The sequence below is a fragment of the Podarcis pityusensis genome (genome assembly GCF_964106645.2).
Source record: "Podarcis pityusensis genome assembly, chromosome: 15".
NCBI classification, from domain to species: Eukaryota; Metazoa; Chordata; class Lepidosauria; order Squamata; family Lacertidae; genus Podarcis; species Podarcis pityusensis.
In genome coordinates, this window is record NC_138040.1 from 25,761,311 (window position 1) to 25,779,399 (window position 18,089).

Genomic DNA, 18,089 nt, shown 5'->3' on the forward strand with positions numbered 1-18,089 from the left:
GATTTCACCTTTGTATTCCTCACCCTAAAAGCAGTATCCTCAAAAGGGTGTCCCATGCCATGGTATTTCTACTGCAAAGGTAGAATTTGCATCCAATTTCTTCTTCTTTTGCTGGAGCTTCTGTTGCAGACAGACTCTGCGTAGACCCCACACCAGATTAAATAATTAATTGATGAATTATTTAGCATAGTCTTGGAACATTAAAACTGGATACACAAATAAATCATACAGCTAGTTACAGCATTCCAATTGCTAAAAACAGATATGCATTTTTCAACAAGAAACCAACAAAATTTTCTCCTGATCTCCTTTTTTTTTTTTTTGCAACCCTCTCATTAATATGGGAAGAAACGTGCAAGACAGCTGTGCACCACAGAAACTTATAGGTCATAATGGCCACCAGAGAATAGAAAGAGAAGACGTACACTAGCCTGTTAATGATTTCACAGAAAGGTAACAAGCACACTACCTAAGGAGCTAGGTCACATGCACACCATACATTTAAAACACATGGCTTCCTCCAGATGATCCTGAGAACTGTAGCTTGCCCCTCGCAGAGCTACGGTTCTCAGGGTTCTTTGTGGGGGCAGGGAGCCATGTATTTTAAATGTGTTTCCATGCTAGCCGTGGAGGAGAAGACACCCTCTTTTCTACAGCAAGTAACAGAAATGCAGCATCTTACTCTGGTAAGGGGCTTGTAAAAAAAAAATTAAAAATGCCTTCTACCATGCGGGCTGGCAGAGGAGGGATGCAGCTTCCCTTTCTCTGCAGCTGGTACAGAGACCAAGTGGACAGGTGGAAGAGAGGTGGAGAGATCTGTTCCTCCTCCGCCACTTACTCCCTCTTGCATGGAATTCTTCATTACCTCCTGCAGCTGCCAAGCAAGTTGTTAAATACAAGAGTGAAAGCACATAGTTCTCCTGGGCTTTCTGCCACTCACGTTCTGTTTGGGAAAGGGAGACAAGGGAGATGGAATAACAGGCATTCATCATTTTTGCATGTCAGTTCATTTACATTCATTCAGATTTAAAACGCCCACTGATTTGGATTGCGGTGGTGTGCTTAAAATAATAATAATAATCCTAGGAGGTGTGCTGTTACGCACAGTGAAAATAGTATGGCTCGTTTCAACCCCATCTCTGTGTACCTCCCATGCATACAGATATTTCTTTTCTTTCTTTTTTTTTTTAAATAATGTTTATTAAAATTTTCAAAAATACAGAAAGTAAAAAGTTAAGATACATTCAGAACCTTATTTTCATATATCCACTTTCTGGGACTCCCCCCTTCCCCCACCCCTATCATATTCCTGTTTCATATTGTTGGCTCCACAAGCTCTCAATTCTGATTAAAAACTTAATTTGTTTAGACCATTGTTCGAATTTAAAATTTCTACACTCCTCATCAATACCCTTGATAAAAAGCCAAAAATTTCTTTCCCAGGGCCCACCCCATTTTTATTCCACAATTTCCCTTTTTTTTTAATAATAAAGACACCCCACATAATAGAAATATCAGAAATAAGAAATAAAAAATATAATAGATGAAACAAAACCAGTTCAAAAAAAGAAATTGACAAGCCTTTGGATTTTAGTTCTCCCCCTCTGTCCCCGGTTTAATTTCCCCCTGACCACCAAACCATATTATCCGCCTGGAATTCTTACAATCCATAAATCGCCTATTTTCCCCCAACTCCTTGCTGGTTTTTTTTTTTTTTTGTTTTTTTCCTTTCATAATTATTATTTAAAACACTTAGCTTCAGATCTTTAATAAAGCTCCCCCCATTGTTCTTTCCAAATTGCAGTCCAGTTTCCTCTTGTTCCGCTGCTGAAACGTTCTAATTCAGAAGCTTAGTAAGTCTGCAGGGATTATTGTTATTCAGGAACAAAAACTTGCGTTCAGTCCCTTCCTTTCTTCAATAGAAAATTCTATTGTCTCCTTTAGCTGTACACCCTGTAGACAAAATATTATTTCCGTTTTGCAGCTTTCCCAGAAGATAACCAGTTCTATAAAATTCCAATGGTATTTTTCCACTTACGACCATCTTTGTAATGTCCCGAAACTCCTCTAGGGGGATTGTTGTAACTTTGTTTTCTCTAGTCCAAAAGTCCGATTGTTATCCATGTTTTCGCCATTTTGTATCCAAGTTTTAAAAAGTTGTAGCAAATTGTAACAAATTTAGCCAGCAAAGTTCTCATAATAAAATCCTCTCTGCTTTCCGACTTTGACAGCTACTTTGACAGCTGTCAAAATCTCCGACTCTTTTCACCAGGCTCTCTCTTCAATCACCCCGGTTCCCAGGGGGGGGGGGTTACGTTTCTTCTCCCTCAATTCGTCCTCCAGCACAGTTCTTATAATTTCCCATCGTGGAATTCTTAGTTTTTATCAACAATACAAATCTTTTTGGACCTTGGTTTCCCCGTCCTTGTCTTAGAAGGTTTACAATAGGGGGGGGGACTGACTTCCTTTTTGGATCCCCCCCCGCTCGTGTCCAAATCGAAAGGAAATTCTTTTTTTTTCCTCCTTTTAAACCCAGTTTCCAAATTACTCACGGGTTGTTGTTAAAAAGTCCGAATTTTCAATGGAAGAAGTCAGCGCTCTCCGCCGGATGGCATGCGGCTGCGCTCGGCAGGGATAGCAGAGGACTCAAAGCACCACGCTTCTCCCCGGCACCCGATCCGTAGCCTTTAAAAAGGCTCCTTCACGAGTCGGGAGGGCGCTGACGGTGCCAGCCGAGTCTCCATGTCCACGGCCCTCGTGGCCGTGGTTTTTAAGGGTCCCCGCATCGCCGGTGCGGTAGGACCCAGCCCCTGCCGAGCAGGCTCCCTCCGGAGCTCGGAGGGAGTCCGCCATTCGGCGATGGCGCCAACCCGGAAGTCCCGCATACAGATATTTCAAAAAGTCTGGTGGAGTCAGGGATTCTCAACTTTTGTTAGAACTCTTGTTAATTCAAGAAATGCATGACTTGCGCCTCCCCTATTTTAATTTTTTTTTAAAAAAGGAGCCTATGTTGATTGGTAGACAGAGGTCCTTCTTGTGACAATCCCTGGACCCAAGCATATTAGAGGGAAAGAATAAGACGTCTTATATAGGATGCTCCAAGGCAGCCGACTGTAACTCAAAACAGAGAAGGAGCTAACCTATCACCTAACCAGGTCCACAGGTGTACAGCTGCTCTTCCTGTAGAACAGCTCTTTCTATTCCCCTAACCTAAGGCAGTATCATTCTACCACCAGCCCATGCACATCAGCTTGTGAGAAGGTAAGGAATGGAGGCAGAATGCCTCTTAGCCCAGGAAGATATAGGCAGGAAAAACTGCTTGCCTTTCCCTAGCAACTGTGCCAGTCCCTGGGTTTCTGATATATGGGGCAAAGAGAGACAGTGCCACCAAAAATACCCTTTTAAAGAGAAGTAAATGGAATCCCTGGTCATGTGATCTCATTAAAAACTGCATGGCACATTTCACAAGAGTTAGAGTGATTGGCCCACAGAGCCTGGCCCGATTCCAGGGTGGGTAATTACAATTTGCCTCCTGCAGTTCCCTCTGCTGTTCTAATTGGCAACATTTCCCCCCTCTCTTTTCCTGACCTAAAGTCTGCCATAACTCTGGTAATCAGGAGCTGAGGATTCTGGAAGCAAGCAATATGCTGACTCCATTATTTGGGAATGTTACTTGGAATTCCACTCCCACTCCCCAGCTCCCAAGCTCTTTTGGCATATGTTCATGCTTCACACAGAATATGGTGGTTTCTTGTGGGGCCTGACCCATGGCAGAAATTGCCTCGCCCCTTATATCCTGTTGTATTCTAGAGCATGGGTAGGCAAACTAAGGCCCGGGGGCCGGATCCGGCCCAATCGCCTTCTCAATCCAGTCTGCAGACTGTCTGGGAATCAGTGTGTTTTTACATGAGTAGAATGTGCCCTTTTATTTAAAATGCATCTCTGCATAGGAATTCATTCATTCCCCCCTGCCCAAATATAGTCCGGCCCCCCACAAGGTCTGAGGGACAGTGGACCGGCCCTCTGCTGAAAAAGTTTGCTGACCCCTGTTCTAGATCATCTCCTTTATTGTGTCATCTGTGCATTGATTGAATAATGAGGACAGGAGGAGAGGTGTTCCACAAGAACTGTCTTTTTTGTGCTACTAGCGTCCTCTAGTCCAATCTTTTTCAGCCAGCCAGATTCCCCTGGATGGCTCACATGCAAGGCTTGAAGCTGATGGCCTTCCCTGCTTGTTAGTTTGTTCCCAGCTTCAGGTATTCAGAGATATACTGTTGCTGTACATCATGTTGTTGGACTTCAGATCCTATCATGCCCCACCATTCACAGTGCTAGTTGAGGCTGATGGGAGTCCAACAACATCAGGAGGACCACAGGTTAGTCACCTGCTGCTGTACATGGAGGTTTCGTTTAATAATCATAGTTAATAGTGGCAGTCTAAGCACTACATTATTGTGGCTGCCCCAGAGTTCAGGAACTTCCTTCCTATTGACTTTCACCAAAGTCCATGTCTGAGTGTTGGTTGGGAGCCTAGTAGTAGTAGTAGATTCACCAGAAGATTCCAGGGCAGGTTACGACAATTTAAATTTCACTATTAAAAACAGTTTTAAAAAATTGCAGTCACATGAATAGGGCAGGTCCTGAAAACACACATCTTGGGTATCAAAGGCCAGGTAATAGGGGCACATTGTGGCTGTGGATGAATAGAAACTGGGTGCTTTTTACCCTGTCCATTTCTCACCTTAAATTGGATCTATAGGCAAACTCAGTATGTAACTGGGAACCCAAATTCAGACTGGGTTTTCTGTTGAGACATGGTGTTAAAGCTGTGTGAACTTCCCAACTTTTTTTTAGCCTTGTTGACTCCCCACTGCAGGTGCTGTATCCCCAGCATAGCTGCAAGAGAAAAGAAGACCCCCAAAGATTTGACAGGTTTGATCCAGTGTGCAAATTTCCCAGAGTTCTCCTAATCCTGTAGGGCTGAGAAGCAGGCAGAAGGACAGACAACCTGCTAGGAAATTGATCGGAGATTATGTCAAGCTAGAACTAAAATGCTTTTTAATTAAACCCAGGACTGTGCTGTGATGTGTAATTAGATTTCAGTCATAATGTCTTGAGAATGGGGGATATTCTCCATCCGTTAAATGTGGATTTGTGTGCCGGCTTTGTAACTGTGTACAGACAAAGGGCAGAAGCTGCATTGTGAAACTCAGCAGCAGGACCCAAGGGGGAGGTTGAAAAGGAGGGAGATGTTTCAGAGTTGTGTCCATTATTTTCAGGGAAGAACAGTAGTTTCTGTGTGCTGTAGGGTTTTGTGGGGGGAGAAGCAGATATGGAAATGCTGTTTATATCCCCACACCAAGGTCCCAGATTGAGACATCAAATCCAGGCTACCCTGCAGAGTGGTTCTCCATCTCTCCCACACCTTGTGTGCGTCTCCATCCCAGCAGTGCCAGATACACAACTTGTTTCATGTGAAAGGAGGTGGGCTGTTGAGCCTGTCATGGATAAAGGCATCTGGTGCTGGTTTACCAAATCCAGAGCTGTCACAGACATGGAAAATGCCTGTTTAAACTGCAGCGTAACTGCCAAGCTGGTAAGGGGAGATAATGGCTGCAGGCTAGGCACAGCCACTCAGAGGGAGAATTCAAGTTAAGTCAGCATCAAGGCAATTTATGATGCTTCCAAAGATGATGTAGGTGATTGGTGCTGGCTTTAAATCTAGGTCATAGACTCAGTAGCTGCAGATTAGTTACACCTTAACATGGTTCTTTAACCACTCTGTTGTATTCACTGTGAAGGTGGCAAAAGGGTGGATATTTCTCTCCTGGCCTTTCAAATGTGTCATAGGTGAAGTTGGGCTTCTAATCTATGTTAGTGGGTCGTAGTTTTTCAGGATTATCCTGGGACATAAAGGACACACCGCCTCTGACGGGAGGGACCTTGCATAAAGTCCTCATCATCTCTAGTTAAAAAGGAGCTCTGGGTAGCTGATCTGGGAAAAGTCTGTTCCTGAAACTTTGGAGAGCTAATAGGAGGACACAGAAGAGCCCTGCTGGGTTAGAGCAAGGGCCCACCTGGTCCAGCATCCTGTTTCCCATAGTGGCCAATCAGATGCCTCTGGGAAGCCCTCAAACTGGATACGAGAATGCCAGCTCTCTTGTTCTAAGAGCCCCAGCAACTAGTATTCAGAAGCATGATACTGTGGGTAGAATATAGGCATAGTGAATCTTGGTTTATACAATTATAATGAACTAAAGAGCATGAGAACATAAGGAGAGCCTGCTGAATCTGGCCAGTTTCCCATTTAGTTCAGCGTCCTATGGTCAACCAGATGTCTATGGAAGCCTGCAGACAGGACCTGAGCACAACAGTGCTCTCTCTTCCTGTGGCTTCCAGCAACTGGTATTCAGAAGCATTCTGCCTTCTGCTGTGGAGGTAGAACATGGCCGTCATGATTAGCAGCCATTGAGAGCCTTATTCTCCATCAACCCTCTTTTAAAGCCATCCAAGCTGGCAGCCATCACTGCCTCTTCTAGGAGTGAATCTTCCAACATTCAGCTTTCATAGGATGACCCCAGCTTACAGTATTATGAGCACGGGAGAAAAACTTCTCTCTGCATGCTTTTTCCACACCATGCAGAACTTTATAGAACTCGATCATGTCCCCTCCCTGCCGTTTTTTCTAATCTAAAAACCCCCAAACATTTTGACCCTTCCTCATAATGGAGTTGTTTTTGCCCCAGGATCATATGGGTTGCATTTTTTTCTGAACCCTTTCTGGCTCTGCTGTATGCTTTTTGGGAGTAGTGACCACAGCTGTCCACAATATTCAGAGTGTGCTTGCGCCATAGATTTGTATAACGCTGCTATGATATTTGCAGTTTTATTTCCAGTCCTTTTCTTAATGTTCCTTAGCATTGAATTGCCTTTTTCACAGCTGCCACACACTGGGTCAGCATCTTCTTAGAGCTATCCACTATGACCCCAAGATTTTTTCCTCGACAGTCACGACGCACCACCAATTCAAGTCCCATTACTTTATATGGAAGTTAGTATTTTTTGTCACTTTACACTGGCTTACATTTGCCATTTAGATGCCCATTTGCTCAATTTAGAGATACCTTTTTGGAGCCCCTGGCATTCATTTTTTCCCCTTCAGAACCAGTGTAGGTGGACCAGTGGTCTGACTTGGTGTACAGTTTTTGCCTTGAGTGGGGATAACATTTTCATGATTGCCAAGCAACTCACTATGTCTGTTTGGAGAATGGCAAATTCTCCTGCTTTAAAGTTTGCCATCAGAGCAGAAGAATGCACTCTTTCACCTGCCTTCTTCCTGTGCAGCCCTCTGTTGAATTAAATGCAGTCCTCCTGCAAAAATGCACATGTAAAATAATTCATGCCTATGCACAAGCACTAGGAGAGGAGTATGAAGGGGTTTTGATGTACCGGTAACTCCCGCATCTGCTCTGAGGTGTGATTTTGTGCAGAGCACACTGGATTTTCCTCCAGCATCCCTGCTTTGAGGGCTCAGGATGGTTGACAATGTGCTTTTATTGAGGCAGACTTCATTGGGGTCTCTGCATGACCATTATATTGATATGTATATCAATTAGAGCATTGTGGCTGTAACCATCTCTCAACCATCCTCACCAAAAGTTTGAATACAAGTGGCTCTTACTACGGTATTTTGGGTGCATAGGGTTACCTTGATGTAACTGGCCTCTTTTGGATAGAGTATGAAGTGCGTTTTCATTGCCATCCTTCTTTTCTGTGAGATCTTTGTATATAGCAATGGTAGCTGTTGCCAATAGTAACTGAGGAACAGAGTGTGACTGCCAGACCCAAGTTGTTTTCTTTCTCCCAGGCTCGATGTTTTGCTTTTCCCAGCTGTGGAACATGAACAGGGCATCTTGGTTTCGTCACTGGCCCCTCTGATGGTTGTGAAATACTTAGTGGTAACTCCGTGGCAGGGTGTGGGTGTCTGTCTACAATTCCATTGCTGTTTTGATCCCAAATATCACCCTGCTGTATTTATACTTGGTGCATATTGCAGTTTTTAATAAAAAGAGAGGCTCGACAATAGAGCTGCCTTGTGCATCCTGGTTGCCAAATGGATATTTCAAGGCTCTTTCCCCACCCCCAAAGAAATAGATCAACATCAGGGAGGCAGTTTGCCAAATCTGCCCAGAACAGACATGCCACCATTTTATTAGTGTCTGAAATCTATTGGTTTAAAAAAATAAATAAATGTATAGATGGACAATCTATGCTTCCTATGCCCATCCTCCTGACTGTGACATAGCCAGAGATAATTTCCTTTGGATCCTCATCAACACACAGACACACACACACACTTAGTGCCACAGTTTCTGGGGAGGGAAAGCAGAGTACTGTTATGGAAAGGCAGCAGACATGCTTCAGACAGGAATTGCCCAAATCATGCTGTTTTTTTCCCAGGCCATGAAGCACGTCTTCCTTCCCTCCCTCTTCCACTCCCAGCCCCTCCCCTCCCCTCGACCATCCCTCTTCTCCACCCTGTGCTTAGACATTTTAGAGAATAGGTTTCTGCCTCGCACAGCCCTGGTGACAGCAGGAGAGAGACGGAGCTGCAGAGAGCGAAGGAAGAAGCAACGCACTCATAGACACTCGCCTGCGCACACAGACATAACAGGCACAGAGGACTGGGGGACAGCTACCTACTGTGCTACAGAGATAGGATCCGAGGCTGGAGAAGGGGTTTCTGTGGCTTGGCTTGGGGTCTCTCTGGCGGCTGTTGGAGAGCTGGACTGATTAGAATGGGATGAAAAGCAGGACTTGCCATTCAGACCGAGATCCTTGCTGTTGAAAAGATTTTGGGCATACGTCAGACCAAAATGCAACAGTGCAAAACAAACAACAACCCAACAGGCGACCGAGCCAAGCCGAAAACCGTGGCTGCCGAGCGTCCAGCCTTCTCCTCCCTGAGCCATGCTTGTAGGCTGCAGATTTATCACCGACCTGTTCCTGCCAAAGAACCGGAGCTGCTCTTTTAATTTCCCCCCTTCTTCCTGCTGTGAATTTCTTGGCTCGTGCGAGGGAGTCCGCCTGGCAAACATTTCTCTGCTAGTTTGACAGGAGCCGACATCCTTGGCGCAGAAATTCTGAGCACGTGAAGGAACGAGGCATGCCGGTGGCTGGGACTTGTGGAAGACCGAGGCTCCCTAGGAGATTGGCTCTGTGAGGCCAGAGGTCAAGGGGGGATCATGGGAGGGAAGCAGGTCAAATGGTGAGCCAGTGGCAGTGGCTGTTGTCATTTAAAAGAGGGGGCAGGTTGGTTGTGGAAACGGTCAGGGGATGTGGGCTTGGTTGCTAAGACTGTTCAGTGGTCCCTTGTTAGACGCTTATGTCTAACCTTTTTTTAGGTAAGGGACCAGGCAGTGCTGGAAGTAATGATGCATATAAATAATTTTCCTGCACCATAAATCCTGCAGAAATAGATTCAATGCCCCAGACCTAATTTCTATGTGTTGCTAATGTTGAATGTTGAATTGGGATTTTTAAAAGAAAATCTGAAAACTGACAGCTTAAAATGCACAATTCTCCAGGGAATTGATAGCAAGACTCTGAGTTTCCTTAATCCCCACCCCACCCCAACACTAAACTTGTAGGATGCATGATGGAGATGATCTGTGACTCATGTTTTGGGTTTCAGGTGCACTCTTTGACTTGGTAACTTTATTTATTTTGGAGGTGGCCTGATGGCAGTCACTGGTAGATCATGGGCCAAAGAACTGTAAAATGGAGCTGTTATCTTGCATGTGAAACTGCCATTAAACTGAGCTACATCTGTAAGGTGGTTATTAAAATCCTTCTGTAGTTGCATTTTAAAGCATGGTTGAGCGTTTTCTTGTGTGTGCTACCCCCAAAGGTGCTTTAGGGGAGGGTGTGATGGATGATATCCTTCCGAATGGAGTGGACATTTCTGTGGATCAGAATGCCCAGCTGCCCTCATCCCAGTGAGCAGTGTCTGCTTAGTACCACCATCTCCCATATGCATTTTCCCTTCATCTTGCTTTGCCTGCACTGGGCTGTCCTGCTGGGTTGCAACCTTCTTAACTGGCCCTGTTCCCATGCCTTTGTGTTATACAGACATTTAACTGGTGAAGCTAATACAGTACTGGCATGGTGATAAAGTGATGAGGAAAATGGCTTCATTTCTGCAGGTCTTAACGAAGGCAAAATAGCGATGTCTGCAAAAAGAAGAGGAGAAGTTGGCAGTCCTACTGCCTGTGTGACTTCTGTCACTAGAGTGTCATTGCCATGTTGATCCCACAGAATGAGAGCTATAGAGAACTTTCAGATATCTAAAAGCATCGGACAACAGTCCATCTCCCTCCAGCATTGTTTCCAACAGTAGTCCTCCAATGCTGATGTCCCTGTCTAGTTTCTTTTCTTCTGTGATATACTGCTCCAATGCATGGAGGTCCCTAAAGGTGCTTCCATGGTCAGGGAGAATCCACGCGTGTGTCAGTTGTGCTCTTCCAGCTGATCCCTAAGGACTGGATTGACAGCTGTGCTGAGTGAAGCCCTTTAGTCCACATTGGTACAGTGTAGCCCAAGTCACTGATTCCTTGGGGGTTGATATACAAAATACACAACTTTTACGTTTTGTGTTCCCGCCTGCCTGCAGCTCTGGGGATGGGTTAGTAGTATGGCAACCTGTGCCTTAAGATCTTGAATGCAGCCAAGCTGCAGTAGATTTAGTGGAGGGACTTTGATTTTTGAACTACATTACTCAGGAGCTTGGAGAAGCCTTGCTCTTGCCCCGTGAGTTAAAAACGAACATGCTAAGAACACGTCAGGGTTTATGAGATGCTTTGATATTATTATTCTGCGGTGTGTGCCTCCTAGGTGTGCCTTTCTAGGTGTGGGATCCAACTCAAAAGTACTGAGAATATCTGGAAAGCAGGCTGGCTGGGGAGGCGTCTTCTATTTTTGTTTTTAATCCATTCTGTTTTCTTCACTCTTTCCCCCACTTTTTCTTTTGTATGCTCTACCTTTTGTTTCCTGTCTCTGGGAAAATGATACATTAACTCTGGCTCACACTTGCAAGGAGAAATTCTTTAGGGACATGTTAAATGGGTCAGTGAGTTTCAGATGCCTTTCTCTGTTGTCTGGGCAATGGATGTGAGAAGAATTTGGGGTGGGGGCACAGGGAAGAAAGTTTGAGTGGTTGGAGCAGAATAAGCAGCTGGGAGGACTGGGGTTAAAAAAGAAAGAAAAAAGCTGAGTTCAGGCATTTAAAGCCAGATCATAAGTTGGTATCTTTATCCTCATGGGAGTTCACAATTTGCTAAAAATAATCTATTTGACTTTAGGCTTTAGTTGCACAAGGCCCTTAGAAGCAAGGACCAAATGAGAGACTGGATCCTGTGGGTAGCCTTTGTTTGCAGCTTCCTAAGGGCAGAGGTTGCCCCAAGAAGTGTTTGTAAGCCAGGGATGGGGAGCCCGTTGTCCTCTGGGTGTTATTGGACTCGCAACTCCCAGCAGCCAGCAGGGCCAGTGGTCAGGGCTGATGGGAATTGTACTTCATTAACATATGGAGGACCGCAATGGCCCCCACCCTTGTAAGCAGAATTCCTGATGTATAAGTGTAGAATAAACTCATTGACTTCTGGGGGTATGTGGTAGCCCTTCTGAACTCTTCTCATGTATGCTAGAAAAAGAAACTCTCCCAGTATCACTTTGTTTAGCCGTCAGCATCCAGATCAGGGTGAGGAATGGGCTTGGCAGCAGAAGCGTGGCCTCCTAATCGGGCAAGAGTGAGATAACAATGTCAGATAGCAGATTCAGGTGCCATTTAGGGGGGCAAAACGGGAGAGAGATACGAGATCGGACTCATGGAGTGCATTCCCTTGGGGAGTTCTTCTGTACTCTTGCACACATCCAGTTCATTTCCGTGGGGCTTGCGCAGGATAACTTACCAATGGATTATGCCCCATTTTTAATTACTGAAAGTCTGTCCAGTGAGTTGTTGTTTTTTACCAGCCCCAGTTCACAGGTACAATGTCCCCCTCTGATTAACTTGTCAACCAGGAGTGGCTTGTGAGGTGGGTGGAGGTAGTGACATCCTGCACTTATTAGGACATAGATGGGGTGGGGCAACGAATACATGGGTGGGGTAGGGCTGCTGCTTCTTCAGAGCTCTATCAACCTTACCTTCTCGCCCTATTCCTGTCTGATGTATTTGCTGTAATCCACTCCCTCTCTTACACTCCATCGCTGCTCTCAAGATGTGGGCAGTATTTGCTGTAATCAAACTTTGCATGCTAACTTTATTTCACATAGAAAGTTGATGGAATAATAAGAGTTTGTAATGAAAAGAATGCTTGCCTTCCCCTCCCCTTGCAGCCTCGCATCGCCCAGCCCTGTGAACAGTGCAAGGAGCGAGTCCAGTATAACACACTCAGAGGAGAAGGCTGGATTTGACATTGTTCGTGAAGAGGAAGCAGATACCAGAACAGGTAGGGGAACAAACAACTGACCAGGTAAATTGAGAGGTACATGTCCACCACTTGGGCTGCCACAGCCTTCCTCTGAGAATTTACTTTGGTTCTGCATCATGGTTAGGGCTGCAGTGGTTAATTTATTATTTGGCTAGATTAAGCGATTTTAACACTTTTAATGTACTGGAAAGGTAACTCTGGTTAATTAAAACTGCAGATAGCAAGCTCAATAGGGGCAGAAGGAGAGCTCACTGACTCAGGCCAAGGACTCGTCTAGTCCAGCACTCTGTTCTCACAGTGGCCAACATAACATAATGTCTGTTATGCGGAACCCACAAGCAGAACCTAAGCGCAACAGCACTCTCCCAACCTGTGGATCCCAGCTATTGGTATTCAGAGGCATACTGCCTCCGAGAGTGACACACTTAGAGGTAAATTGGCCTTAGCCAGGTGAGCCACTGGTTCTTATACAGCAGTCCAGCATTTCTGAGGGCAGCTTTCCACATGGCGTTTTGTTAAGTGTAAACCCAGGATGTTTTAAAGTCAGGGGCCCATGACTCGCTGTGGAACACCCTGGGGTTTGCCTCTGAAATATGAAGATGGTCCTTGCTCTTTTTCGGCAAAAATTGGTTTGGGCTGTTTCCACACCCTCATGGTCTTTCATGCTGTTTTTAATCAGTTGGCTGATTTTTAACCTGCTCTTCCTCCAACGAGCTGAGGGCAGCACAAAAGATTCTGTTCCCCTTTCTCTGTCTGCACAACTACCCTGAGAAGTAGGTCCAGGCTGAGAGAGACTGACTAGCACACATTCACTCGGTGAAATTCACAGCCAAGTGGGGATGTGGGGCTAGGTCTTCCTGGTTCTAGTTGGTCACTCTAACCACCGCCCGATAACGGCAGTTTGTAATTAGGTTTGTAATCTGAATGATCCATGTTGTTTAGATCATGCATTTTGATTTATAAAATGTATGTCACCTGCTTTCTGTACAAAAACAACATTCCAAAGGAATGCATTCCGGGTTTCAAAGCATCCTTGACATCCCCTTAGAAACAGCCTAAGTCTCAGCTGGCACAGATAAAAACAGTGCAGTTTCCCTCCCTGATTATGGGATCCCCAGAACAAGGATGGGAATGAAAAACTGCAGCAAGAGCTCCATAGTTCATTCAGATGATAGGATTTGAGGCAAAGTCCTGTTTGAGCTTAATTTTCAGACCTATGATGTGACTGGGACACATTTGTAGTGGTCTTGGGGGGACTCGCTTAAAGCTATGAAAGTGTGGGGGGGGGAGTCCGAGAGAAGTCCTTTTTATCATTCACAGTACAGGGAAGGATGCTTTGTCCTTAACTCCAGGAAAGCAGTGGGTGGGTGGGATCCTCAAAACAAAAGCCTGAAATCCCCCATCTGACTAAGTCTGAATTCATAATTGCAGAAGCTGGAACAGAGCCTGGGAAAATGGGGGTTGGTACTTCCCCTCAGTCATTTGGAGTGACTCTTTAAAAAGTATTGGGTAGTACTTGCTTTTTAAATAATAACAACAACAAATACAACATGTAGCATTTTTATAATGTTTTAGTGAGTGTTCAAAGCATTTCACAACTTTATCTTCCACCCTTTACAATAGCTCTGTAAGTGAGCATTTTTCAGTTTGGGGTGGATGGGTTGAGGCTGAGAAATAGTATTTTGCCAGAGACCCATCTAATGAGTTCATAGCTGTATTGAGATTTGAACCAGGCAACTTCTGAGATGCAGTCCTGTGCATGTTCATTTGAAAGTAAAGTTCCCCGAGTTCAGTAGCCCTAATTTCCAAGTCACTATGCATAGGTTCCTAGCAGGGCAAAGCAATAGAAAAGTCCACTGTGCTGAAGGAGGGTTGGATAAAACTAAGGTGTCTCTTTGCCCAACTCTGTCCAGATCTGTAAGTCTCTGCTAGTGGGGGAGCTCTGCCTATCTCTAAATAATGTGGAAGGAAGGGATTAGGTCCCTTGCCCAAGGTGTTTATAGTCTGCATTAGATGGGCAGAAAGAAAGACAGACTGGGGAAAAGATGGCAGGTAGGATGCTGTACAAACGTGGGAACCAATGTGGCATTACAGATTTTGAGACAGGAGTGACTTGAAAGCTGTCCTCTTGAAAAACAGTAGCATTGCTGTTGGGCCTTGTGCAAATTGGCGCACTGCCTGGCAGTGGGGGCAGAGAGACTGTTAGTGTGAACGTGGCCTGTGTGCCTGCCTTACAGTTTCCCAAATGCAGCAACTAGAGCAAGACGTTAGTTCAGATTAGCACAGTGTGTCCTCTTGCGAGGATTCTGCCAAGATGAATTTTCACCTAAGGACATAGCATCCTCTTGTTAATGGCAGGAAGTCGTGGAAGTGTACAAATTACCCAGAGGCATGTGCTATACTGTTGTCCCCCTTCTGAAGTGCAGAGGAAACTAGTTTTGGCCACCCAGAGTTGTTCAACCAGCACATTGTTTTGCTTGCAGAAGAGACGTGCTCTCCTTTTCCCGTAGAGTTGCAGCAGGCCAGGTGTCCTGCGACAGGCTTGGAGACTGCATGGGAGGAGCAGCTCCTGGAGCAGCAAGATCACTTGGAAAAGGAGATGGAAGAAGCAAAGAAGATGATTTCAGGACTGCAGGTATCTGCTCTGCTTCCTCTGTCTGCATTTAGCCCATTTGCTTCTAGCGGCCACTTGTAAGTTGATGTTCTATGTAATTTGAGGCACGGCTGTGGGAGTCAGATGCTGTTGGTTCAGCTCCTTGCCCCATATTTGCCCACTCAACCACTTGGATCTGCGGAAGTGGCACTGTTACATGTGCCATGTAATACTTGTCCCCGCCTCTTGTAATAAAGCAATGGTGTAGTACCCACACTTTGGAACTCCCTTTTTTTGGCAACTGCTTAAAACATTTTTGTTTAGGTAAGCCTATCCTGACATATAGAAACTGAGATGTTTTTAGCTTTCAGATGAGTTAAATTGTTCTTTAAATATTTGCTTTTAACTGGTATTTTTTTTATTGATAATTTAATGTCTTATTTCTTTTGTAAACCGCTTTGAGGTTTTCTTACAATCAAGTGGTATACAAATGTTAAATAAATAGTTTCCAAAAAGGGACCTGCAGCCATTCCTGAGGTTGGTAGTTCTAGAAATTCTGAGATAGTCCAGGGAAGACAAGAGAGAGACATGCTGCTCTTTAAACTTTCAATGCTAACTAATGAAATGTGTTGAGCGAACGCTTCAGTGCTGAGGAAGCGCACTCAGGAAGCACATCATCACCAAGGGCATGGCAAAGTAAAAAATTCACAAAATGGCACTGGCATAGGGCTGGGGAGGGATTTATGTCATTCTCTGTACCACTTGATGACCATAGTAGTTGCACAACTACATTCTGCACAGCAATAGCAAATCATGATTGGATGTGTTATCTGGGGGACAAACTGTGTTCTACCAGATGCAAAGTGCTGGGAAAATACATCCCCACACCAGATGTGTGGTCTGAGATGAACAGGTCTGGACTATGTGTAACAAATGCATACCAAGTACGCTATTCTGCTTTTTTTCTTTTTAAAAAAGGGAAGAATACACAGTAAAAACCATAGAGAAAAGGGGACAATACCTTCATCAGATCAACAGTTGATAAAAAGCTAGAATACAGGTTTCCATCTAAGGCTTCTAAAGGACTGAGTTTATTTGCCTTGTGAGAAGCCTTGCTTCAATGATGAGAGATAGTGTTTCTTCCTGACCGGTTTGTTCCTCCACCTCTGACCCCTCCCTGGTTACGTGACCCACCCACCCCCTTCTCGTTGCTCTGCTTGGAGGTCAAGTGCTCTGTTCCTTCTGCTAAAGACTCTGTACTTTCTCAAGCACCAGCATTTTCTGCTCTGGGAACTGTGCTGGTTTTGAATTGTAAATGTTTATGTATGAGTGCACAAAGGCAGCATTGTGTTGGCAGCATCAAACAGGGCAGGCAGGAGGGTGCATTTGCAGCCGGCAGTGAACGGGAGACACAAAAGGCTCAAAAAGCAAGCAGGGCTGCTTGGTGCCCTGCTGAAAATCGATTGCCCACTGTACCCTCTGAGATCACGCACTCCCTTCTCTGGTTTTTCATGCTCCGGGAGCCAACGGGAGGCAGCTGGTACTCGGGGCGGCAGCTGCCTGGCATCGTGTCTCCCAGGAGAAGTGAGGAGGCAGCTGATCCCGCTGTCCAGGAAATTGGATCTGAATAGTCAATTTTCCCCTTTAAAGCCTCTAGTTCACGAGGGTTTGATTGAAGGCCCAGGGTTTAGCATGTTTCTTTGGGAAGCAGGACAGTAGCAGCTCCTTGGTTGGTCCTGACTGGATATCTTGCTGGGCAAACATTGGGAGCTCTTGGCATAGGGAATGCAAATGTGTGTGAGGTTGGCATTCTGCCAGGGTTGCCTCTCCCTTGGTTATCTATCACACACATTCTGCCAACTTCAGAGTTTAGCCTTTCCGAATCTCAGTTGGACTGTCCCTGCCATTGGACAGCAGTGATGCTTTCCAGTGCTCTCTCTGGGATCTAAGTAAAACAAAAATCCAGCCTGCAAAGTAAAGACTGCTTGCCTTGCATCTTCCATATCTTAACTCCTGTCAGCTTCTGTCTCCTATAGTTATTTTCATGCTCAGGTCTGCAGAATGGGAATAATTACAGTCTTAATTCACAGGGCTCTCTTTCTCTCTTTCTCCCTCCGTCTATTTCCAAAGTTCAGAGATGAGTGTTGATCCTTAGGTAGCCAAAACAGCACTTATCCATACTCAAGTTCAAGTTAAAATAGATATCTCTTGGGAAACTAAGCTTGCTGTTTATACTGTTACGACTTTGAGGATTTGACTCCAAAAGGGCCTTAGCGGTCTGCCAAAAGCAGCACTCTTATTTCTTTCCCTTGTGTCCAAATACCGCTTTTAATGTCATCTGAGGACAGAATCCAGTTTTTGTGCTGTTGGGCACCAGTTGCTGAAACAGACAAGGTTGCACATCCCAGACAGGGCCTTTCCAGACGAGATTGAATTTCTCTCTGGCGCGTTTCCATGGAGGTCTCTGATTGGGCCTTTCCCTTTGCCTTTGTTGCTTTGCCAGGCCTTGCTGCTCAATGGGTCGTTACCTGAGGATGAGCAAGAAAGACTGTTTGTCCTTTGCGAACAAGATGCCTGCCCTGAAGAGCAGCTGGTGAGTCGGAAAGGCTTTTTCTCCGGAGACTCTTCTTTGTGTGTAGTATCTCTATGCAGGCACTGGTAAATAATTGCAATACTTTGCCTTCAGATCATAGTCCGAAGCCGTCTGGACCAGAGCATGGAGGAGAATCAAGAGCTGAAGGTAAGAAGAGGCAGACAGGATGCAAGAGAGAGGTTCCTGGGGCACCAGCTACTGAGCCACGTTCAGGGTCTGGTAGCTAACTTATAAAGCCCTGAACAACTTGGTACCAGGTTGCCTGAAAGACTGCCTGCTCCTTTATAAACCTGTAAGATTACTTAGATGGTTTGGGGAATTCTTACTTGTAACAGTAACAGACCCAACAAAACATCACAGGGTAGTTACCTGGAAATGGGCATTTTGCTCTAGTTCTCCTGGACTTAGGACTACC

The 18,089-nt window shown here is 45.2% G+C and overlaps 1 protein-coding gene and 1 long non-coding RNA gene across 9 annotated transcripts in view; one reads left to right on the forward strand and one right to left on the reverse strand.

Moving 5' to 3' along the window:
- The window catches only part of DIXDC1 (DIX domain containing 1), an 80,242-nt gene that overhangs the window by 45,347 nt on the left and 16,806 nt on the right, over positions 1 to 18,089 (forward strand). For 5 of the 8 annotated variants that reach the window (XR_013979951.1, XM_080983485.1, XM_080983487.1 and 2 more), the window contains 4 exons: positions 12,394 to 12,506; positions 14,972 to 15,123; positions 17,585 to 17,674; positions 17,768 to 17,821. Coding sequence is in view for 7 of the 8 variants with exons in the window: in XM_080983485.1 (XP_080839611.1) it covers positions 12,394 to 12,506; positions 14,972 to 15,123; positions 17,585 to 17,674; positions 17,768 to 17,821 (409 nt within the window). In the remaining variant the exon portion in view is untranslated. Of the gene's footprint in view, positions 1 to 8,837; positions 9,269 to 12,393; positions 12,507 to 14,971; positions 15,124 to 17,584; positions 17,675 to 17,767; positions 17,822 to 18,089 lie in introns of those variants that run through there. The other 3 variants (XM_080983489.1, XM_080983490.1, XM_080983488.1) reach the window with 3 other exon arrangements.
- On the reverse strand, positions 8,244 to 9,124 carry LOC308464408. The gene is made up of 2 exons (XR_013980022.1): positions 9,001 to 9,124; positions 8,244 to 8,841 (listed from the first exon to the last, which is right to left on the reverse strand). It is a non-coding gene; the product is annotated as an uncharacterized lncRNA (long non-coding RNA).